At 32.6% G+C, this 25,163-nt stretch overlaps 2 protein-coding genes and 1 long non-coding RNA gene across 4 annotated transcripts in view; 2 read left to right on the forward strand and 1 right to left on the reverse strand.

Annotated features, from left to right (window-relative positions):
- The window catches only part of LOC134697135 (integumentary mucin C.1-like), a 165,220-nt gene that overhangs the window by 67,410 nt on the left and 72,647 nt on the right, over nt 1-25,163 (forward strand). The window lies entirely within an intron of this gene.
- LOC134696140 (uncharacterized) overlaps nt 1-25,163 on the forward strand; it is a 78,437-nt gene that overhangs the window by 5,700 nt on the left and 47,574 nt on the right. The gene's annotated exons all lie outside the window — the stretch shown is intronic.
- Nucleotides 12,931-25,163, reverse strand: part of LOC134696808 (U3 small nucleolar RNA-associated protein 18 homolog) — a 58,077-nt gene continuing 45,844 nt past the window's right edge. Inside the window, exons 6-10 of the mRNA XM_063558763.1 lie at nt 24,627-24,727; nt 23,834-23,924; nt 22,412-22,710; nt 14,450-14,592; nt 12,931-13,478 (exon numbers count right to left, since the gene is read on the reverse strand). Coding sequence (XP_063414833.1) covers nt 13,454-13,478; nt 14,450-14,592; nt 22,412-22,710; nt 23,834-23,924; nt 24,627-24,727 — 659 coding nt within the window. The 3' untranslated portion in view covers nt 12,931-13,453. The remainder of the gene's footprint in view (nt 13,479-14,449; nt 14,593-22,411; nt 22,711-23,833; nt 23,925-24,626; nt 24,728-25,163) is intronic.

The raw sequence follows: 25,163 nt of genomic DNA on the forward strand, positions 1-25,163 counted from the left end.
ACCTTTGACCTTAGGTGCAAATTAAAGGTCATATGAATTTAAGATTATTGGTGTAGGTCCCAAGTCTTTACGACTTCCGGTTCTCGAGATACAATTTTTCAAAAATTGTGTATATATTTTTAAGGGAAATAACTCCTTATAAGGGTTAACAACAAAATGAGTGTATATGTTAATTAACATTGCCATCTGGTCTTGTACATGTTGCCGTTTTCAAATGGATTCTATCTTAAATACTTTTTGAGAAAAATGTAAAAGAAAGAAATTGCTTCAAGGGGACATAACTCTCATAGGGAATGATGAAATCCTTAGCAGCCTCATATGGTAACACATCATGATGAGATCTAACTTTTGTCTAAATAAAGTCATGATATCTTCAAAAACAACGAGGGGGGGCCATGTCGAAAAAAAACAATAAAAGGGAGATAACTTCTAAAGGGGATGATGAAATCCTACACAGCCTCATCTGGTAATACCTCATAATGAGGTCTACCGATGGTCCATATTTGGTCTTGATAACTCCAATAGAAACGAGGGGAGGCCATGTCAAACAAATGCTGGATGAAAAAAAAACAAAAAAAAAAACAGGAGAAAAACAATAAGGTCTTTCCTCGCGGAGAGGAAAGACCTTAAAAACAATAAGGTCTTTCCTCACGTAGGGGAAAGACCTTAAAAATTTAACTGCAAGCAGGAGATCATAATTGATACCCCAATACATTTTGCAATGTAAGCATTCGGTCAACAAGCAGTTGATATTTCTTGAAACTAAAAATGCATCACTCAGTATAACATTCTCCCATTAAAGTTGATACAAAATATCTGGATGCCCTAATTGTAGTTCCTGAGAGAACTGTGTATTAACCTGGTAATCATCAAGATTCTTAAAATAAAAAGAAAACATCATGTTGACACAATGAAATTAACTTCACTTTTAGTACATATAAAGTGTGCTCAGCTTAATATTGATAAGTAAATTAATACAATGATTTAAAAAATAAGTTCAATAAAATTATCTGCAGAGAATAGCTTGGTACTTCTGCAGAACTTGATCCCTGAAAAGTTGGGCCAGGTATGGGTACTTCATTCAACCTTGTTACAGCTCTGAATTTGAATTGGGATTAAATGATTGACACAGCATAGGTTTCTGACACAAAACGCATGTGGTCAAAGCACAGAAATTCATAAAGTGCACTTCTACCTATCTTTGTCCAATACTGTTAATTCAGAAAATTTTGCATCCATTTTTTATTGCGATTTTGTCAAGACTTAAATCAATTTAGTTTATGATTTTGAGAGAAAAACCTGTTGAATTCATATAAATATTTAAAAATGCTAGTTTAAATTACTGGGTTTACAACTCTATCCCATTTTTTTTTGCAATAATAAAATTATCCCAATAATTTCTGAATTTACAGTATCAAAAACTTAAATACACAGATATCTTTTTTATTTTTTTGAACAAATGTATTCTTTTTTTCACAGATAAATTCAGCATATATCCAAGTTTATGAAGAAGATATTTTTTGTATTTATCAATGGACACTATTATTATGATTATCATTATATACATGATATATGCTTATGTCTGTCTCAATTTAGGAGCCTGGAACTCAGTGGTTGCCTTTGTTGCACATGTTTGTTTTTTTGTTAATTTTTGTGTACATTATTAAATTAGGCCGTTAGTTTTCTTGTTTGGATTGTATTGCATTTATAATTACGCTGCCTTTAATAGCTGACTTAGAAGTATGGGTGTTACTCATTGTTAAAGACCGTAAGGCCACACTTAAAAATATTTTGGTTTGCCCAAACCCTACCCAAAGGTTGAGACAGTGGGTAGGTAGGTAGGCATTTTCTTTTCTTTTTCAAAAAAAGAAATTGAAGTATCAGATGTTTATTAGCCTTCATGCCTATTTAATTAAAAAAAAATTCTTCAAATCAGGACAATAAAAGAATTTGAGTAGGCTGCTTTTTTCTCGGGCAAACAAAACTATTATTTATTATGGCCTACGGTAACCTATATCTGATAATTTATGTGTCATTAGTTGTCTTGTGAAGAGTTGTCTCATTGGCAATCATACCACATCTTCTTTTTTACAATAACTATTAGCTAAGATTTTAAAATGCTCTATAAAGGAATTTATTTTAAGCAGTTATTGATAGGTAGCCAGAATATTTAATCTGTTTGAACCTTGTGGTATTATTTCATAGAGATTCAAACACTTATACTTAAGTTACTGTGTAGAAACCATTCACTCAGGACTAAAATGACTTCGCATACCATTATAAGGCAGCAAATGTTGGTGATCTTATAATAAAAACCAGTACAGAAAATAAACTATTCCCTTATATAATAGTAAAATGTATACAAACAATGAGCAAGATTAGGACATGGCCTGCTTAGCTTCATGCAACTGATTGAGGTACCATGCAAACTGAAGCATAACTGATTAACAAGACATATCATGAAAGTAATATGTAGTATGGCCCTTTACTTGTCCTTCCTTTAATGGTAACACCTTCAGAACTGAGAATAGACTTTACCTGTACAAGATTATCCCTGTTTCCATCAGTTCACTGTTTGATCTGTATGATACCTTTAGATAATGACTTAGAAGACGTGATATAATCTCCAGTGGACTGCAGTATACATTGTAACAGCTGAGAACAGACTTTACCTGTACAGGATTATCTCTGTTTCCATCAGTACACTGTTTGATCTGTTTAATACCTTTAGATAATGTCTTAGAGGATGTGATATAATATCCAGTAGACTGTATACATTGTAACAGCTGAGAACAGACTTTACCTGTACAAAATTATCTGTGCTTCCGTTAGTACACAGTTTAATCTGTTGTTTCATCGACAATCATACCACATCTTTTCTTGCATGCTAATAATACTTTGGCATGTAGCTTAGTGACTCATATCTTCATATTATGAGTCATAAAAAAATACCAGAAATGTAAATCAGTATGCTGGCTATGTATTTCTGCTACATTAGACTCATATGTGGTGCAAAATCCAACTGTTGAAAAATCAAATCAGTCGTAAAGATTAAGAGAAAGCCTCGAAGTAGTTTCACAGTCTGAAAATGTCTTTGGCGAATTTCTCAACCTAATAATTGACTGAAATAACAACCTCAAAATATGCACCAGTTGCAAATTGTTTTACATTTATTTCTAGTGTGAAACTTACACATTCAGAAAGCACAATGTATATTTTACAGCTGACACAAACCTACACGCATACATATTTGAATTCGTAGATGTTTGATTTATATACAGTTTTTGTGGTACGACTCATACTGTTTATGTTACTTTATTTATAGGTGTGTTTTCATTTTGAATGTCAATGAAACACTGAACTGTGACCTTTGGCTCAATGATGGCTCCAAAAGCTTAAAGTATTTTGTTAATAGGAAGTTGGTCAGTAATGAATATAAAAGGCCTTGTACAGGCAAAAACGCAAGCTCATTATATTCCGACCTTAGAAAGTTTCATTAATTTTACCTATGTTTGAATAGCATTAACCCATATACGAGGATACAAATCAAGTTATAAAAAAACGAGGGAGGCTAATGAATACCAAAAGGAGGGAGATTGATGCATAAATGAAAAATTGATTCTTGGAAGTTTAGACATCTTCAAACATAATCAGTCCACGGTACCAGTCTGTCACATATCTTTATAATGGGAATGGGATTTCAGTTCGGCTTCAATAAAATATATCTGTATGCCACCAATGTTTGAAAATTGATCTACATGATGATCGTTTGTATAAAAATTACCCATCAAAAAAAGTTTTAATCAATTCTTCTTTGTATTCTCAGTAAGGGACTGTATATGATGTCCGTTTTATCGTGCATCCATTAAAAATAAATAAAATTGAGAATGGAAATGGGGAATGTGTCAAAGAGACAACAACCCGACCATAATAAAAAAAAACAAAAAACAACAGCAGAAGGTCACCAACAGGTCTTCAATGTAGCGAGAAATTCCCGCACCCGGAGGCGTCCTTCAGCTGGCCCCTAAACAAATATATACTAGTTCAGTGATAATGAACGCCATACTAATTTCCAAATTGTACACAAGAAACTAAAATTTAAATAATACAAGACTAACAAAGGCCAGAGGCTCCTGACTTGGGACAGGCGCAAAAATGCGGCGGGGTTAAAAATGTTTGTGAGATCTCAACCCTCCCCCTATACCTCTAACCAGTGTAGAAAAGTAAAAGCATAACAATACGCACATTAAAATTCAGTTCGAGAGAAGTCCAAGTCTGATGTCAGAAGATGTAACCAAAGAAAATAAACAAAATGACAATAATACATAAATAACAACAGACTACTAGCAGTTAACTGACATGCCAGCTCCAGACTTCAATTAAACTGACTGAAAGATTATGATTTCATCATATGAAAGTATATTTAACTACCTTGGGTTTCGTACATCTTTCTTGTTAGAAGTGTTGTAAATAGCCAGCTTTCCCTTCTTCTTGTTCATAAATGATATCGGTTTTAATTTTGTCATATTGACAAAATTGTATGAGACATTATTGGTTTATGTAACAATAATTGTAACCTAGCAGCCACAATTGTGTAAATATCCATCAAGGAAAAACATCACAACTGACAATCAAAGCACGAAACCGCTGTAAAGGCAGTTAATTATAGGTTGTGTGTATTTCTAGTCCAGTTATATCATTATCTTCCATAGAACAGAGGTGGTTTGTAGAATTAAAGATTTAGAGTTCTTTTGTACCTAGTTCACCTATATCTAGTCTACTGTTTACAGTATATTTTCTGTGCCTCCCATGAAATGCATTTTTAGCCATGGCCTTGTCAGTTTGCTTTAAATTTATGAGTTTGACTGTCCCTTTGGTGTCTTTTGTCCCTCTTCTTTAGACATATAAGAACTTTTCCTTTTCAATATAAATAGACTATTTTTAATTATTTATTGTATACACATATTCTATGACTCCCATAAAAAATAGTTCACAAAGATTGACTAGTCTCTGTACTGTGTGTATAGCAAGGACATCAAGTAACATAATGGTAAATGTACATAGTAACATGTCAACTTTTTTGATGACCATACCTGTCAACTTTCAGTATTTGCAGAGTATTTCCCCCATCGAGCTCGAGGCACCCAAATGGAAATTTTGTAAGAGCAATTTTGTCGACTATTTTAAATAAAAACAATTAATTCAACAATGGCTATGAGCTTGTTAATGCACGAAGAAACCAAAAACCACATTAGAATATATTTGAAGGGAATCCATGACAAATCGCCCCACTTTAAAAACAAGGGTACACACACTGAAATGTCTCGCCTTCTTTACTAATCATTGATATTATGTTGATAGTCCTAATAATAAAGCGTTATTACAACTGTCACACAATCTTAACATAAACCAAGAAAACTAAACATTGACCTTTGAACCATGAAAATGAGGTCAAGGTCAGATAAACCATGCCAGGTAGGCATGTACAGCTTACAATTCTTCCATACAACAAATAAAATTGACTTATTGCTTATAGTTTAAGAAAAACAGACCAAAACACAAAAGCTTAACACTGAGCAATGAACCGATAAAATGAGATCAAGGTAAAATAAAACCTGTGCGACTGACATGTAGATCATGAAATATTTCCATACACCAAATATAGTTGACCTATTGCATATAGTATTAGAAAAAAAGGCCAAAACTCAAAAACTTAACTTTGACCACTGAACCATGAAAATGAGGTCAAGGTCATATGACACCTGCCAGGTAGATCTGTACACCTTACAACCATTCCATACACAAAATATAGAAGACCTATTGCATTCAGTATAAGAAAAACAGACCAAAACACAAAACTTAACTATAACCGCTAAACCATGAAAATGAGGTCAAGGTCAGTTGGACATGTACACCTTACAGTGCTTCCATACACCGAATATACTAGACCTATTGCTTATAGTATCTCGGATATGGACTTGACCACCAAAACTTAACCTTGTTCGCTGATCCATGAAATGAGGTCGAGGTCAAGTGAAAACTGTCTGACGGGCAAGAGGACATTGCAAGGTACGCACATACCAAATATAGTTATCCTATTACTTATAATAAGAGAGAATTTAACATTACAAAAATTTTAACTTTTTTTTCAAGTAGTAACTGAACCATGAAAATGAGGTCAAGGACATTGGACATGTGACTGACGGAATCTTCGTAACATGAGGCAACCATATACAAAGTATGAAGCATCCAGCTCTCCCACCTTCTAAAATATAAAGCTTTTAAGAACTGAGCTAACATCGCCGCCGCCGTATCACTATCCCTATGTCGAGCTTTCTGCGACAAAAGTCGCAGGCTCGACAAAAAAACTGCCCCAACCTGGATTACCAAATTGAACTGTGTTAAATCCCTTTAATATTACTCCTGCCAACTGGTCCCAACTAATGGAAATGGGTGAACTCTAGATAAATATATTATTAACCAGGATGAATTTAGTAATGCCAATTCGCCCCACTTATGGAAAGAGATGTTATTCCATTGAATATAAGTTAAATTCCTTATATTGCATTTTGATACATTTAACTGGTTTCTTTTCAATTGTTATGCAAATAACTAAGCTTCAAAACTTACAGTTATTCTTCAACAATCTGGTTTTTTTTTTAAATATTACCGTTTTTTATAAGTAGGGCGAGATATGAATGTTTCTAACTCCAGGCAAAATCTACCGGTATGAATGAAAAAGAAGTTTTCAATTAAGGCTCTGTGGCCATAACAGCTGTCTCATTAGCATTTTAACCACTTCCCATATTTGCAATTAAAACAATAGAAGAAAATTATTCAACGCAAAAACAAAACTTACTTGTAAATATGAAATTCTCTTTACGGTATGAGTTTTTCTTATTGTTTGAGATTGTTCAGTAGTACCTGTAACTGCTTATACCTATTTCTTATTCACTTTTGCTTGATAAACTCACTAAATATCATATACATTGTACCACATCTCCTTATTTTCATAAGCATTCAAATGACATGAACAATTGTTATTCAATTCTATATAACAAAGCAAAATGAACTGCACCACTTTTATTCACTAGTATGCATCTTTTGGCAAAATACAAGCTCTTAAATGACATAATATATATTTATTAATAAAAAAATAAAATTTAGTATACAACTCTTTAACAGGTATAAAAAAAGCACAGCTTTGTCATAACTTGTGAAATCTGTGCTGAAAACATAGACATTGATGGTATTTGAGTAATTCCATATGTGAAGCTCAACATTAGCTCGTCAGTTGGTGGTGGACAGTTATAGTTCCTTTCTGCAGGCTAGGATGAATGACTTTTCAGGAAAACCAATTTCACAAATCAAAACTTTCCTCTAGATTTCTCCTACAATATTCATCCAGTTTAGTTCTTTTTGTTTTAATTGGACACCGCCCTGATTTTTAATTATGCAAACCATTCAGTCTCTTGCTTGCAAATGGTGCATGAGAATAGGATGGGTATGGCAGTAGACAAGTCTCTTTAAAGTGGGTTTGTGCCCTGAAAAAAAGTTTTATAACTTATTTTTTTTGAAACTTGTTCAACACACATACCTAAATAACTATAACATAGAAGAGAGCATCATTCATGTCAATGTTTTGTTCCTGTTTACATTGTCATTGATATTTTTTCAAAAAGGCTGAGGCATAACTCATGAATTCCTGTCATTACATCCTAAATTAACATAATTACTGCAAGAATAATTATCAGTATGATATACGTACACTATCATTGTACAGCCCAAGTCTTCAGTATATATAATTGTTGCATTCATTCATTCCTGTGTTCAGTCGTTCAAAAATATTTAAACATCAACAAATGAACTTTAATAAGGACAAGAAAACACTAGAAAAGATACGTACACACAATCCGTGTTTAAGTGTATTTGAAAGAGAAATATATCTGGTTAAACGATGTATAAAGGAGAAATATATCTGGTTAAACGATGTATAAAGGAGAAAAATTGTAGATATTGCATTACGATGCTTTCTACCTAATAGCACGTGGATATTATTACATATTTAGACTTGACCCAGTATGACCCGTACCTTGTAGGTCACCGCCGTCGTTTAAACACTAGACTACAGTCGTGTAAGACAATAAAATGCTTAAGCCTGTACTATTTGTGTGAAGTAAATGTGTTTGTTCTGTACATTTAAATTGATTTACCTGATAGCAAGGACGTATATCTATCCGTTTCCTTCTCAATTCACTTTGTCAAATTCTTCGAGCTTCTTCAAAACATACGTATTACTGCGCCCGGAAGTGAGAAAAATATGAGAAATCCTCGTAAAATAATGCTATTTTCAATTTTGTGGAATCCATTTTGTTATATTTATTATACAAAGATAAAAAAAAGTTACGATTAATAATGAATTTGCATATCATTATACGGAACGTTTATGGACTATTTTTTTAGCTGTAAATCGGTCATTTTGGCGGGAAATCATGTACACATACACACGTAGATTGGCTGGTACCCGATCGTAATGTTACACATCACATATATCAAATAGCTAGTACCCGGAACCTAGTACCGGGAACCAGGATAATACGTAGACAACATACATAACTAGAACCGAAATTGAAAACGCTTTACGATTTCTCGTTCATAAACCGAATTCCGCTTTGAATTATAGAAGATGCAATATTAATCATGTTCAGTCGACTTTTCATTGTTATATCAACGTCTGAACAAATTAAAGAATCTTTAGATGTCAGATAACACTCGAAATTGGCCCGACCTCTTTCCACACGGAATACACATAATGATAGTTGTAGTCAGGTTGACTGCTTATAATGCAAAATACACACCAATAACAAGTTCTATAAAACGAACAATACACACTGATCGTTTCTTTAGTCCCCAATGTAAATGAAAGAAACAAAAACCATATTATACCGTAAAAAGAAGAGGAGAAATTCGAACATGTCCGGATCTATTTCTGGCCAAAAGACCCCCTGCATAGATTGCGTATGAAAAGATGAACCTCATGGCTTAAAGTCGGGCCTTAAAGCACTGCCTTTAAAAATTAGATATTTGAATTTGAAGAGAAACATGTTTGCCATGCAATCGACTACTCAAATGAGGTTGTCCCGAAGTGGACGGAGAAAGATTTCCTGGTAAGGTAAGATTCATCATGCAAAGTTGTTATATCTTGTCTACCAACTCCAATGTAGTAATGAATATCAATGGAAACTATGTGCCATTTATATTGTCGTGTTTTCAACGATTAAAACATTAGATATATAGATTACTATGATTTGCATAATGTTCGCAAGGTGGCGATACTATTAACGTTCGCTAATGTTCATCTTTGAAAATTGGTAAACGCACTGATTTGTTACTAAAGTAATATTTATGATGTCTTGAATACGTCAGTTCTGTTTGGTTTGCTGTAAGTCTTACAAAAAAAAAGGTTCTGAAAAACTTGCAATTAAATTTGAACAAGTTTAGCTCAGAAATAAGTTAAATAAGGAATATGATACTTTCATAAAATGTTGTTCGTTCATTGCTGTACCAGTAAAGAAAGGTGTATTCGTGTTTACACATATATCAGTACATTTATTCATTAATTTTTTCTTTGCGTCCAATGTCAAATATACCATGAATATTCGGACAGGAACAGACTAAGAATCAAAACAGCTTTATATCGTTTTGCATGTAATTCCTGAAGTTGCGTATGAATTCTGCTACGCATTTCTCTGTATATAACAGAGTAAATACAACCCTACTCATCACCTTTATGATTATGTTACTGATACAACCTTCTACAATCAAACAATGAAATAAAATAAAGTTACAAAGATGATAAATCTTTTTTTTTTATTTTCTGAATTTAAGGAAAACAGTATTAATATTAATATATCATGGATTTGTTATAACATGAGCCATGTGTGCAGCAGAATCTGCTTACCCTTTAGGAGCAGTTATATTACCCCCACTTTTTGGTGGGGTTCGTGTTGCTTATTCTTTAGTTTAATATGTTGTGTGATGTGTACTATTGTTTGTCTGTTTGTCTTTTTCATTTTTAGCCATGGCATTATCAATTTATTGTTGATTTATGAGTTTGATATTGTCCCATCGGTATCTTTCTTCACTCTTTTACAAGGATGATAAGATGCGAATATGTTAAATATAAAGTTTATTAATTGTAGAGGTTAGGACTACATCAGTGTGATAAATAAGACTTTTACCGATACATATTCACTGTGTGAGAAAATTGCAAATTGTTCTATTAATCCATCTATGTAAAACCCGACATTGAGATGATTTTAAAACAAATATATGAAGAATTATATCTATGATGGGTTCCAGATCTATGCCAGATTTCTTATCTTTAGCAAATATGATGTCGTGGCATCCCAATTTAGGGTAGATTATTCAAAATCCTAATCTGTGGCATTTTTATAAGTTTCTTAATCTATTGCGAAAAAGATGTATGAGAGGAAATGTTTAAAGTAAGTGAAAAGGCTGCCTTGAAGTTGACGCCAGTATAAGAATCAAAGCGCATGATTACTCTGAGGTATATATACGACTACCATTGTTTTCATTGATACATGTGTTAGTATTATTTTCAAAAATAATTCAACTGCACGTGTAAAATGCTCGGTAAAATGTTATTTATGTAATCTGAATGGTTATTCAACTTTAAAAATAGCCAATCCTTGATATAAGTGTATGAACAATGTACTGATTGTGTTTTATTTTTGTACTTTCAATTCCAAGTTCCCTTTCCACAGTGATCACTGAGATTGAGAGAAGGTATTTCACTTCGTACCTTATCAGCTATTTTCCTACGTGACTTCTAGGTGACACCCCTTTTCTACCTCTTTAAATATTGAATTTTCTTTGGGTCAGTGGGCATAACTCTTTTTCGTACATATTCCTCTGTTCAAAATTCGATCGCTTTTAAAACTAGAGGCTCTAAAGAGCCTGTGTCGCTCACCTTGGTCTATGTGCATATTAAACAAAGGACACAAATGGATTCATGACAAAATTGTATTTTGGTGATGGTGATGTGTTTGAAGTTCTAACTTTACTGAACGTTCTTGCTTCTTACAATTATATCTATAATGAACCTTGCCCATTAGTAACAGAGAAAAATATTTGGTAAAAATTTACATAAATTTACCGAATTAATGAAAATTGTTAAAAATTGACTATAAAGGGCAATAACTCCTTAAGGGGTCAATTGACTATTTAGGTCATGTTGACTAATTTGTAGATCTTACTTTGCTGAACATTATTGCTGTTTACAGTTTATCTCTATCTATAATAGTATTCAAGATAATAACCAAAAACGGCAAAATTTCTTTAAAAATTACCAATTGGGGGGCTGCAAGCCAACAACCGATTGTCCAATTCATCTGAAAATTTCAGGGTAGATAGATATTGACCTGATAAACATTTTTATCCCATGTCAAATTTCCTCAAAATGCTTTGGTTTTTGAGTTATAAGCCAAAAACTGCATTTTACCCCTATGTTCTATTTTTAGCCGTGGCGGCCATCTTGGTTGGTTGACCGGGTCACGCCACACATTTTTTAAACTAGATACCCCAAAGATGATTGTGGCCAAGTTTGGATTAATTTGGCTCAGTAGTTTCAGAGGAGAAGATTTTTGTAAAAGATTACTTAGATTTATGAAAAATGGTTAAAAATTGACTATAAAGGGCAATAACTCCTAAAGGGGTCAACTGACCATTTCGGTCATGTTGACTTATTTGTAAATCTAACTTTGCTGAACATTATTACTGTTTACAGTTTATCTCTATCTATAATAATATTCAAGATAATAACCAAAAACAGCAAAATTTCCTCAAAATTACCAATTCAGGGGCAGCAACCCAACAACAGGTTAACCGATTCATCTGAAAATTTCAGGGCAGATAGATCTTGACCTGATAAACATTTTTACCCCATGTCAGATTTCCTCTAAATGCTTTGGTTTTTGAGTTATAAGCCAAAAACTGCATTTTACCCCTATGTTCTATTTTTAGCCGTGGCGGCCATCTTGGTTGGATGACCGGGTCACGCCACACATTTTTAAAACTAGATACCCTAATGATGATTGTAGCCAAGTTTGGTTTGATTTGGCCCTGTAGTTTCAGAGGAGAAGATTTTTGTAAAAGCTAACGCCAGACGACGCCAGACGCCGGACGCCAAGTGATGAGAAAAGCTCACTTGGCCCTTTGGGCCAGATGAGCTAATAATATGACATCTATGGACAGAACGAGTTATTTTTTCACGACGTATCATCATATTTTAATTCAGAATTAACGAAAGTATAAGGAAGACACCTCGAAGCTATAATATGGAAGACCCCATTTCGGCTAAAATGGGGTGTTCTTATTGATTGGACTTACTTCATCAACAACTACCTTGACCAAACATTCAACCTGAAGTGGATCAGATAGACCGAGGAACAAACGGTGAAATGATATATGAAAAACTAAAATTTTATTTTTTGAACTTCGTGCTGTTTCTTTATAATAATAATGATGAAGCTTATCTTTAAAGTTTAACATATTCTGTGTTAATAATGTTCTAAAAACTAATCCACAGACAGATATTGAGGCTATGAGAGAATCTAGGAAGGCAAAGTCTTCCTGACTTTTACATCAGTAGGAACAAGACAGAGTTCGTGTCAGCATTGAATACAACTATCAAGAACAGCCCACTATCAACCAAAACCGTCAGTGTATCAACAGCAACTATGAAACCTTCAACTTCAAGTTGGACATGGTGTTATAATCATTCCATACTAAGTACTAGTAATAGTTTCAATAATGATTTGTAAATCATTGGAATCCTGTAAGTATTCAAAATATACAATATGAAGGATACAAGTTCATTGGATAGTTGTAATAATACCACATTGCCTTATTTTTACATCATTTAATTCAGATTTGTAAAACATTGTGACAGATACAGACAGCTTGTTCTTGTTGTGACTTCAATTGATGTTAAAATTTCAAATGTCAATAAGAGTATAATTATACAATATAAACTATTTAGCAATGTTTGGTGTTCTAAAGTATCAAATAACTAAATCAGTTTGCATCACTAACTAACAAATATTCCTAATCTTACCAATATATCTACATCAATGATAAGTTATATTATAAAAGTCACTGATAATACATGTACCATAAATATAACATTGCTAAAAGATTCATGTACATTGCAAATATATTGACAATGTCTATAAATATATAATTTCCAAAGTTCACTTCTTTATATAGTAATAAAACTGGATATATGTTCTCTATGGCATCAAATAACAATGGAAACCTTAAACAGGCTTATACAGTATAATATCTGTTGAATCTGGTTTTATTTGATGTTCATCGATCTGTATCTCCTTTTAGATGACCTGCATGTTAATTGTTTGTTTAATAGGTATGACTAGTAGTTGCTGTAGTGCTTCACCCTACAATAGAAGATAGATTCTGTATAAAAAATGCAGCTTCATCAAAATGATTGCAACGGGATAAAAATAAAAAAAATACCTAATTGAGAATCAGGTATAACTTCTTGTGGCAAAGAAACACACATAGTATACAAATAACTTGAAAAACACTACCAAATAATCAATCAAATTTCTAATTATCCCAGCTGATATCAATAATAAAGCAATATGCCCTCGCACCAGAAACTTCTTGTAGACACTGACAGGTATAGGAATTAATATCCCAGCTGATATCAATAATAAAGCAATATACCCTTGAACCAGAAACTTCATGTAAACACTGAGACATTACTAGATACCTTCAAAAACTTTCATTTTGGGGTTCCAATAACTCCAACAATGGTGACCCTTTATACAGATTGAATACACATTTACAAGTACATATATTATGTATTTGAACAAAAATTTTATGAAATAAATTGATTTTGATTCAGATTAAAACAAAGTTACTCTTGGACAAGTGTAGCTTCTAAGTAAGTATTTGATTGCTTCAATATTTTTCCAATTAAGAGATTTGTATTGTATTTGGAGCTTGGCCTTTGTAAAATGTGGGTTTCACTGTTGCAAATTGATTTTACCTAGCGACACATGGTATAAAATTAGATTGAGAAGATGAATCTTTTCTCTATTTACAGGCTTGTTTTTCAAAAGAGTTTCTTTCAAAATTTGAAATTCATTGAACGCTCAAAAGTAAATTCACTGCTCTAAATTTTCTTTTGAAAATAAAGTATAAATCGTCAATTTAAAAACTGCATTAATATCATGATTTAAGGGCTGGCTTAATTAAAAAAGTCATTTGAGTGCACATGTTCAATGAAATAAAAATTAATTTAACATGAATACCAAACTGACACCCATAAACGTTTAGTATATGAAATCACTACATGTTTACAGTAACATATAAACTGATCTTTGAACTATAAGAACTGTACCTGTAAAGTAGGGCTAAACCCTTGTTTGTGCCAACGGTAAAATAACCACTATTTCTTGAGAAGTCCATACACAAAGGGATACGTAATTTAGCATCTAGTCTATCAGGAAAGTTAGAGAACACTGTCTGTGAAGGCACATGTACCTGTAATATAGTTTATAATTTGTGTATAAAACCATTTATTGGTGTTGATGTCAATATGAAATTTCAGAAAAAAGCACTGCTGTTTTAAACAACTATAATTTATAATTTATGTGTACAACCATTTATTGGTGTTAAAGGCGGTGTTGATGTCAATATGACATTTCAGTAAAAAAGCACTGCCGTTTTATACAACTATAATTTATAATTGATGTGTACAGCCACTTATTTGTGTCAACATATAGCCTCACTGTGGACATCATATTTTAACGGCACCATCAAATCAATTCCAATGATATAAAATAAAACTTCGGGACATTATGATGATATTCTATCTTATTCTGCCGTTTTATACATTTATTATATCTGAAATAAAGTTTATAATGTATGTGTACAGCCACTTATTTGTGTCAAAATATAGCCTCACTGTGGACATCATATTTTATCAAATCACTTCCAATGATATAAAATAAAACTTATGACGTTATGATGATATTCTATCTTATTCTGAAAAGAACACCAAGATGAAAAATGTTCCTACTATAATAGAAAAGCCAAGTTTTATATTGACTGCTGGCCTTTCGATGATAAATTGATGGATTTAAGGTGGCTCACCCCAATAGTGACCCCCGGTAGAATTTTTTTATTTTCACTTATTCTGTAGATTTTTTTATGCTGAATCCAAAAATGCAAAGAAAAAAGGGGGTCACCAGGCTCGTTTTCCCCTCAAATTGAAGCGAAATGTGCGATTTTGACCCTTTTCCAAACATGTCCACCCTTACAACAATAACGGTTACATCAAATTCAAAGAGTTTTAAAACCAAGTCAGTATGATTTTTATGTGAAAAAACATTAGAATTTGAAATGTAAACCTTTCCCGTTGTTGTTTTTGACTTAAAAATCCTTTTATTTTCAGATTTATGTCTAAATTTAGCATTTTCTAATTTCAGTTTAAGGCAAAAAATATTGATTGAATCGATTTTTCGTAAAATTTTCCCGGTAGATTTTTTTTAAAAACAGATATGTCAAAGCTATGAACTTTTCGAGCATTTTAAGGTAAAATAAAATGGGGGTCACCAGGCTTTTAAAAAAGTTACGAGCTTTTGTTTAACCCCTCTACCCCATAAGGTCTGATTTCAATGCAGTCCATTAATTACTTAATTGTGAATTCTTTATTGGTGGCTTAAATAAAATAATGTTTGAAATTATATTAATAAACGATTGCTGAATATAAATGTGGTTATCGTATAACTGTTTGTTATCAAGAAGCGAAACTTTGATTATTTAGGTGAAATACGGTAATTTTGTCTGGCGCGAGTTGCTTCCCTCTAATTTGGCGCCATTATCGGACCAGAGGAATCTCAAGGTCGCCACGTCGAGCAGCATACTACATTGATGAATACGACCATTTACATACATAACAGACATTGTGGTGAATATACAACGATGAAGGTAGAGTTATTGCATAAGAAAACATATATTTCGATATTTTAGGCAGCCAAATGTTAACAGTATCACGAAAAATACAAACTTGGGGGCTGTCTCAAAATACTCGCTACTGTTGAAAAGCACTGCGACTGAGACCTTGTACGAGCTCAATTTCTGTTCCATGTTTAATTGTTATAGCTGGTATCTTATTTATGTGTTTATCTTAGTATTTTCACCTTACTGGCAATTTGTAAACATGTCTGGCCCGTTTTGAGAGATATCCGTGTGCAAACCGTGAAACGGACGAAGAGGAGGGGATGACATCTAGCTCCTATGAACCACCACAACTGTCATTTTTACGCTACTGTTAGTGTCAATGAATTAGCCTTTTTTAATCATCATTTGGTAAATCTAATTTCGTAGCCAAGTTACATAGAGTTAGGGTCATATGTATGTGGGGTACCCCATAACTTCCCTTGGGCATGCACAGTTTCTACTCCCTTGTCCCAACTATGTTTCCCTTCCCTTTTACCCTTAAATTTTCTCCTCTTACTTCAATACTTCCATCTCCTTCTTCCAAGGCAAAATAAAAATGAAAACATGTATTTCCAAGATAACCCTTTTCTCTGATCCCTCATTCCCCTGTCTCCTTATATAATTACCCCTCTCCACCCCCTCTAATAATAATCAATTAAGGTTCTCAAGGGGTTTGGTTGACTTGTTTTTTTTTGTTGTTGAGAATATGACATAATTGGCCTAATTTGTAAATGATAACCTTTACAGTAGGAGGCAATACATCTGTACATCTTTTAAACATATATATATATATTGTATTTAAAACAACATTAAAAAAAATATTTTGGGGTCATTTTGGATTGATTTTAAGCAACCTGGTACCGATAGAAGCAGTATTGTCACAGGTTTGTATATTGTGGTTTTATTCTTTTTTAGTCTCATTTTCATGATTTTCTGTTAAGAAATTTGCTATATATAAATATAATCAATCAAATTAAATTATTGAAAAATATTTTATGTGTTCTCAAGGAAAAACAAAAACACTTAAAACAAACCTATTATCAAATAAACACATATTAATATACTTATATAGACCATTCTACTTCTTTTAAGCTCTTGTAGATATAAATTAAATCCAACCATACATTTTTAAATGCCCTCAAAATATTATTTTGAAGTAATGTGTTTTTATTTAAAATATTTACATGATATACATGTAGCAAAAAAATGCAGGTGACAACTACTTTTGGCCAGGTACTGTATTTTGAGTTGAAAATAATTGTTGCTTTGTGAATAGTAATTTTTAATAAATACAAAATTTGTGTATCCTATATTCCAAATAGGGTACAAAAAGCCTCAGCATAATTTATTCATGAGGACTGCATGAGCTGCATTTTCAAAATTAAAGGCAGCCGAACAGCAAGAAGCCTTTATTCAACCTATAGAAACAAAATCACTATTTACACTTGTTGTGCATGTAATTATATTTTGTTTGCTCGTTATTGATCACAACAAATTCTACATTATTTTTACACCATACTGGCAGGGGCATTAAGTTAAATTATCTTTGCATTGTCAGTCTTATCAAACTTGCATGTTCGTCCAAAATTTGTTTTCTGTTCTCTAACTTCAGTTTGCCTCTACCAATATTATTAAACTAAATAAAATTCACAATTAATGCATATATATTATTCTTGTTACCACCAAACACACATGAAGTTTGAATTTTTGGTGGGGTTGCTTTTACTTTTCTAGAGTTATGCCCCTTTACAAATTTTAAAATAGCTAATGTTTTGTTCCTTTCTTTAACACAAGTTTGCTTTATCCAAATATTGTGATACTTATATGCAATGCTTACTACAACACAACTCAGATAAAGTAAAAATTTGGGTGGTGTCACTCTTTTCATTCTTTACATGCAAGTGGCTGCTCATTTGTGTCCTATGGACACATTCTCCATTATGAACTAGTCTCATCTGTATGCTTTTGAATGTCAATAATTGTTGATTTTCTGACAGAATTACTCTGATATTTAATTTCAGGCTGCAAGTACATTTGTACATGTACATGCAAATGGAAGGAGTGATCTTGGAATGTTCAACTTTACTTGGAATTATTGGCACTGACAGAATTTTATGAGAAGCCAGTATCATCTAGTCTTGCAACCGGAAACTATGTGTAAAGTGCTGAAACTTAAGAACAACATTCTACATGTATATGCAATATGTGTTGCCACAATCCAATTGAGGAGCAGAGGTCAACTATAAATTGGAACTACATGTATATGCCTTAGTGCTGTCAAAATCCTTAAAAAATGCAATCAAAAGGACCTGCTTCACCTACCTGTCCCAATGATGAATAAAGATCATATATATATATTGAGTCTTATAAAAAAAAAACAGTGAAGGAGAATAAAAATTATGAAGATATAGAGCTGATCAGCTTATGATTGTACATGTACATGACGTATAAATGGCAACCATGCCTACGTTTATACTTGAACATTTAAATTAACAATTTTACATTTGTAATACATGTTTTATAAATTTAATCTCAGAGACATCTGAGGAATAAAATCAATAACGTTTCAAAAATTTGATTTAGTTGAGCCTTTTTTTACGCCTGTTTACAGGAGGTAATATGGTATACCATTGACTGTCAGTCATCAAAATGGTCGGCATATACTCATTTAATAAATACTAAAAGGTACATGTAGTAGATAAACTATTTGTGTGCAATACATGTAGTTTACAATTCTGTCAATTACAATGTATCATGGACCACATAATCATTTGTATGGTTCATTGATCAACAGTAAGTCCTCTTTTTCCATATGCTATATTGTGTAATCAATAGGTCATCTTCATGTATATTTGGTGAACATTAAGCAACCAACAATCAATCAATCATGTATATTTGGTGTATTAAATGTATTATAACAAATTAAAATATCAAATAAGAGGATGTGATATGATTGTAAATGAGACACAAGAGACCAAACTACACAGAATTAACTATACATGTAGGTCACCATACAGACTTCAACAATGAGTAAAACCTATTCTGCATAGTTGGTTTTAAAGGCCTCAAAATGACAAATGAACAATTTAAAACGATTTAAATGAGAAAACTAATGGGTGATTTATGTACAAAATAATGAATAAATAACAAAAATGTCTGTCTTGCAGGGTTTATCTGAACTTAACCTAATTTCATGGATTTGTCTATTTCTTAATTCTAAATATGTTTCAAAATATTTGGTTGATGGGATGATTGTTAGAGAGTCTGACATAGGGTGCGGGCTCATTGGTTGATAACATTGCGAATAACTGTAGCCAGTCCCGCTTTGGCAGTCACTTCCCACATTGTCACTGGAGGAATAAAATAAGAAAACAAATGGTATAAGAAAAAAAATGAATCATAATTTCCTGTCGATATGCACATCTACATAGTATGCCCTTATTATCTAAAAAGGTTTCAAAAATTCTAATGTGCGTTTTGAGAGACGATGAGAAACTGTTACAGTGCTATATTGTAGTAAATAAGTTCAAAGGGGCATAACTCCTAGAAAAAATAAATGAATCGTAATTTCCTGTTGACATGCATATCTACATAGTACCAAGGATTTGTATAGTATAGTACGTCCTTATTATCTAAAAATGTTTTATGAAATTCTGTTTGAGAGTTGTGATGACAAGAAACAAGACTGACTGACGGACGGACAGACGGGTCAAAAACATACCCTTTGCAACTCCGTTTTGTTGTGTATAAAAATAGGAAGATGGGGTATCATTGTTTATGAGGCAACTCTAAACCGAAGACCAATTTACATAGAAGATAACAATTATGTCCTCTTACGATTACCAATAAAACCATATACCACATAGTCAAACAAATAAAAGTCCAAGAAATAACTTTTTTGTATTTATTGCACATAATGAATATTTAATTTGTTCATACTGAATCGTCACTGGCAAATATTTCAAACATAAAACGGATGAGAACATATAAAAAAGTATCAATTATGTAAGTTATGCAAAGTAAGATGAGCTAGATATATGGATTGCCATATTGTTGTTGTTGTGCTGGTAAGAATGAGTGAACAATTATGCTTGGTGCATGTATAGGCAAAATTCCCCCTTTTGACCTTATGAGGCTTCGTATGTATACATCCAGCTGTTTGAGCACCCTGTATAATCAAGGGATCATCTGTCAGATTAGTCATATTTCTATGTTAAACATAACATTTGAAAATAAGCAGATGTAATATTATTGCCAATGAAACAACTATCCACCAAAAGTTCAAATTTGAAATTCAATATAATAAATAAAAACACATCATCTCCTTTTATCATCACGCATAGATTAGTTATACATTTCTTTGCCACGGTAAGATCAAAGACTATTAAATCCGTGTTCACAAACAAAATTGTCATTCACATTTTTTTGCCGCAATGCCATTACCCCACTATAATTATTTTCATCATCAAGAACTTTCCTTATTATCTTACCTTTTAAAAAAGCATGTCAAAAATTAAGATAGAAGTTAAAATTTTCCCGGCTAATATAGCGTTCCTGTGTACTGGGCGGAGTTAAAAAATTACCATCCAAACTTTTCCTGAACCTAGTAGTAGTATAGATTTATATATATAAAGTCTTTAGTAGTGTTTGTGACTGCCCGACGCGCTGTGGATGTTCCTAGAAAAATCCCGACATAGTAACCAAAAATTTTGCGGTCCTCCGCAAAGCATGCAGTATTGAGGAATTATATCAGGTCGGAATACTAGGCCAGTCCCGGTTTCTTTTTACCGTGGTGGATCCAGGGGAGGGTTTCGGGGGTGGACCCCTCATTTTTGGACGATCAATGCTTTTGAATGGGAAAATATAGTTGGAACACCCTCTTTTTGTCCTGGATTGGGAACCCCCTTTTAAAATGGCTGGATCCGCCCCGATTAATCTATTTTTATCTTCATGAAAAGGCGGAAAACAGCCAATTATTGAAGTGTCCTTTTATTTCTGCAGGAAAACCAATAATCATTTTTGTGAAATAAGTTGCTGGATCCATTAGTCTATTATAATAATAACACTTGCTCTGATTCACTAAATGATGTTTCTTTTTATTTAATTTGAACTCGATTGACATATTGATAGATACAACAAATCATCAAAATAACAATAAGCAAATTAAGTAATAGACAAAAATCATAAAATAGAAAACATTGGCCCCGAGGTCTTACATTATAGGACTTAGTCTAGTGTTCAGGAAATTATGGAATTGTGATACGACTGAGAAAGTTTATCAGATGATGTTCGTGCTCATTTATTGATAAGGTAAACAAATCTCTAAATGAAAATGTTCAAATTTGTTTTGGGGAAAATAAAAAATATAAAACTATAATTAACAAAATTTTGCAGTGTAAAAATATATCGCATAATGGGGAATAATTAAACCCATAAAAATAACTGGAAATAAAGATATTAAAGAGATTTATGACAGAAATAAACTGTTATAAAACGCCAAACGGATAGCTTGATAAGTACCCGCCCCGATGCCTTTAAAGCATACTATACGGGTTTTACCTGTTTTTGAAAGCTGTACGATGACATGCAATTGTTTACATCGCTATTATTTGTTCAAAGTTAATCATTGCGTCATGGGCAAAACATTTTCAAAAATAAATCTCCAAGACATCATTTAATATTCAACCGATATTTAATTCAAAATATGGTACGAAATGGACCGTGTAAGGTGAGAATGCGTTTTTGGAGCGAAGCGGCACTGTCGACGCAGTCATACATTTGACTTTGTCAGTATTTATATATATTTGTTTTAATGTTAATATGCTTAAATCACGTATATTTCTCTCCTTTTAGTCTTTTATGCGAAAAATGAAGAAAGCACTCTGAATGTCTGACCGTTCGTATTTCCTGTTTTGAAGAACGTTTTGCATCACTTGTTTACATCGTCAAGGGTGCTTTCATACACGCCCGCGTTCCAAGGTCGTCAACGCTATTTTTGAGAAGACCCCTGAAAGCGACCGTTTCCAAGGCACTCGTCGTAAGAAACATGCGTTAAAATATGCGCATTGTTAAAGGGCCGAGCCACCTTAAATTACTCTTGAGCTCTTTATCATAATTTTTAAACTTGACAATTAAGGAAAATATTTTATTCGCAAAATACATTTTTATTCACTGTTAAAGCACTTTTATAAGGCATATATACTGGATCAATGAAATCTTGGTAAGATAACATTTGTTTTAAATTTATGCCAAATTATGTATGCACTGTACCTTATTTTGGTTTATAGTATTTCTATCTAGATATAAATAAATAAATCAGAATGTTAAATTTTACCTATACTCCCTGCATTATACTTACTAATTTTACTGCTCTTTCTGCAGAATCTGAACACATAGCTAATATTTCTGATGTTGAATTAAATACTAAGTTCGTACAAGGTGTGGTTAAATTTAATAATGCTTTCAATGGTTTGGGTGACCTAGATTTAAGACACACTGATGGTTCGTAAATGTTCACAACACCACTATAGGATCCACAAGCTAAGAAATTATGATCATGAGAAACAGCAATAGACATTCCTTTTGTACATCCATCGTCTATAAATCTGTGAATACAGTCACGTGTCTTCATATCCCATATATATACATCACCATCATCTGAAATAGAATCATTAAATTTATTCATATCCCATATATATACATCACCATCATCTGAAATAGAACCATTAAATTTATTCATATCCCATATATATACATCACCATCATCTGAAATAGAACCATTAAATTTATTCATATCCCATATATATACATCACCATCATCTGAAATAGAACGATTAAATATATTCTAGAAATGTTAATTATAATTTATTATCTTTGCTAATGTGCATGTTGTTATCAATACAAAGGCAAAAGTGCAACACATGATATATGCATGAAGGCCATTACATGCGAAAGTCATGCATGGATCATGCAAAATATGAAGTATGCGTAAATCGCATGATCTTCACATGCAGTTTTCACATGTTTTCTTAAACGCATGATTAATGCATAAAGGCTATTTACATGCGTAAATCATATAGCATTGTGCTAAAATTATGCGGTATCTGAAGTATGCGTTAAACGCATGATCTTCACATGTAATAAAGACATATGTGTATCACATATTGTAAACGCATGAATTTTGCACGATTATCATGCATGGCACATTTACTAGTGTTTAGCTGACTAAATAAACCATGAAAACAATTTTCAGAATTCCTTGCAATGTATTTCCTGAGAAAAATGTGATGAAAATTTTCAACTTGGAAGTCATGTTTAAAATGATGTTAGTGTCCAGTAAACAGGAAGTTATTAAGTGATGAATCTGAAAACACACCACACGATATAGCTGACATATGTAAACCTTGAAACCAAATTTCAGAAACCCTTGTAATGTAGTTCCTGAGAAAATTAAAACGAAAAATATTCACCAGACAGAAGGACGGATGGACTGATGGATGGGTTGGATGGACTGTCAGAACGGATGTACTAACAGACAGCTCTGTAAAACAGTATACCCCCGCTTTAAACCCCACTTTTTCAAAGCAGGGGCATAATTAGTATTGAGATGTGTGGAGGAAAAGAAAATACATGTTCATGAGCAGACACAAGTTTTAATTCTTTTAATTTGGTCTTCAAGCATAGACTTCCTGATTCTTATGATATAGGTTTGGTGTGTATGACTGCCTAAGAATAAACTTGAAACATAAAGTTTGTAAAAGAGAATGTGACAATTAATTACCCCCATATGAATACATTGTACTTCCATCTTGTGAAAAACATACACCACCGACACTACCATTCATCTTCTGTGTATAGATCAATTCTTTCGACTGAAAATAGGAAAACAGAACATTTATCACTTTTCTTTTATGGTCTAGCTTTGTCTATTTTAAAACAATATCTATAAATTTGCAGATATTATTTTCTCTTTACACCTCTGGTCTTGTGATTGATTGACAACTAAAAACATCTTCTTATTCCATATGAAAATGTTATCAAAAACTGTATTTTGACTTTAAACTTTTTAAATTTTACTGGTATCCATTCTGCATGTTCTGACTTGTTTGTTAAGATATGCAAAACTTGTCTATATTGTAATAGTTAAGTCACTATTGTTACAGATAAGGTAGAAGGTTTTGTATCATTAAAACGTTTCAGTAGTTGTCTTTTGTTGGTGTGGTTCATAAGTGGTTCTCGTTTATAGTTTTTTGTTTAGATTAGACCATTGGTTTTCCTGTTTGAATGATTTTACACTATTTTTTAAAACAAATTTGGCCCATTTATAGTTTGCTGTTTGGTGTGAGCAAAGGCTCTGTGTTGCAGAACGTACCGTGACCTTTAATGGTTCACTTTTATAAATTGTGACTTGAATGGAGAGTTGTCTCATTGGCACTCATAACCCATCTTTCTATATCTATTTGGTCTATAAAACGTTTCTTTATGTATAAGATGAAACTCATTACAAGTACATCAGGTACACAAAAAATTTATATCTAGGTGTATATCAACTAAAAAAATCATAAAGAGTATACCTTGGCTGACAATAAGTGTATACTTCCATATAGTCCTAGGAATGCTATAAATCTTCCATCAGGTGACACAACAAATCTCTTCATATTTACTTCTCCTAAACCTAAATGAAAAACAAAGTGTACAGATGTTAAACATTATGTATTATCTGTTGATAGAATGTCACATAGGAAATACCTATTAAATGTAATAAATATTTGCAGATATAAAACTATGAAATGACCGTATGAGTATTTTGAAAAAGTACGCATCAGGAATGCTCAAACCAAAAAACAATTTGTTACAGTAAATACACTATACGTTTCTTTCTTATAACAGTTTGAATGTGTCTATAGAACACGAATGCCCAATCCCCACTATCATTTTCTACGTTCAGTGAAATAAATTAGAAAGATCATACCAAAGGGAACATGTGTACAAAGTTTCAAGTTGATTGGACTTCAAATTCATCAAGAACTACCTCAACCAAAATATTTAACCTGAAGTGGGACAGACGGACGAACAAACAAACTTACTGACGGATGGATGCACATAAATGG

This window comes from Mytilus trossulus, chromosome 14 (assembly GCF_036588685.1).
Source record: "Mytilus trossulus isolate FHL-02 chromosome 14, PNRI_Mtr1.1.1.hap1, whole genome shotgun sequence".
NCBI lineage: Eukaryota > Metazoa > Mollusca > Bivalvia > Mytilida > Mytilidae > Mytilus > Mytilus trossulus.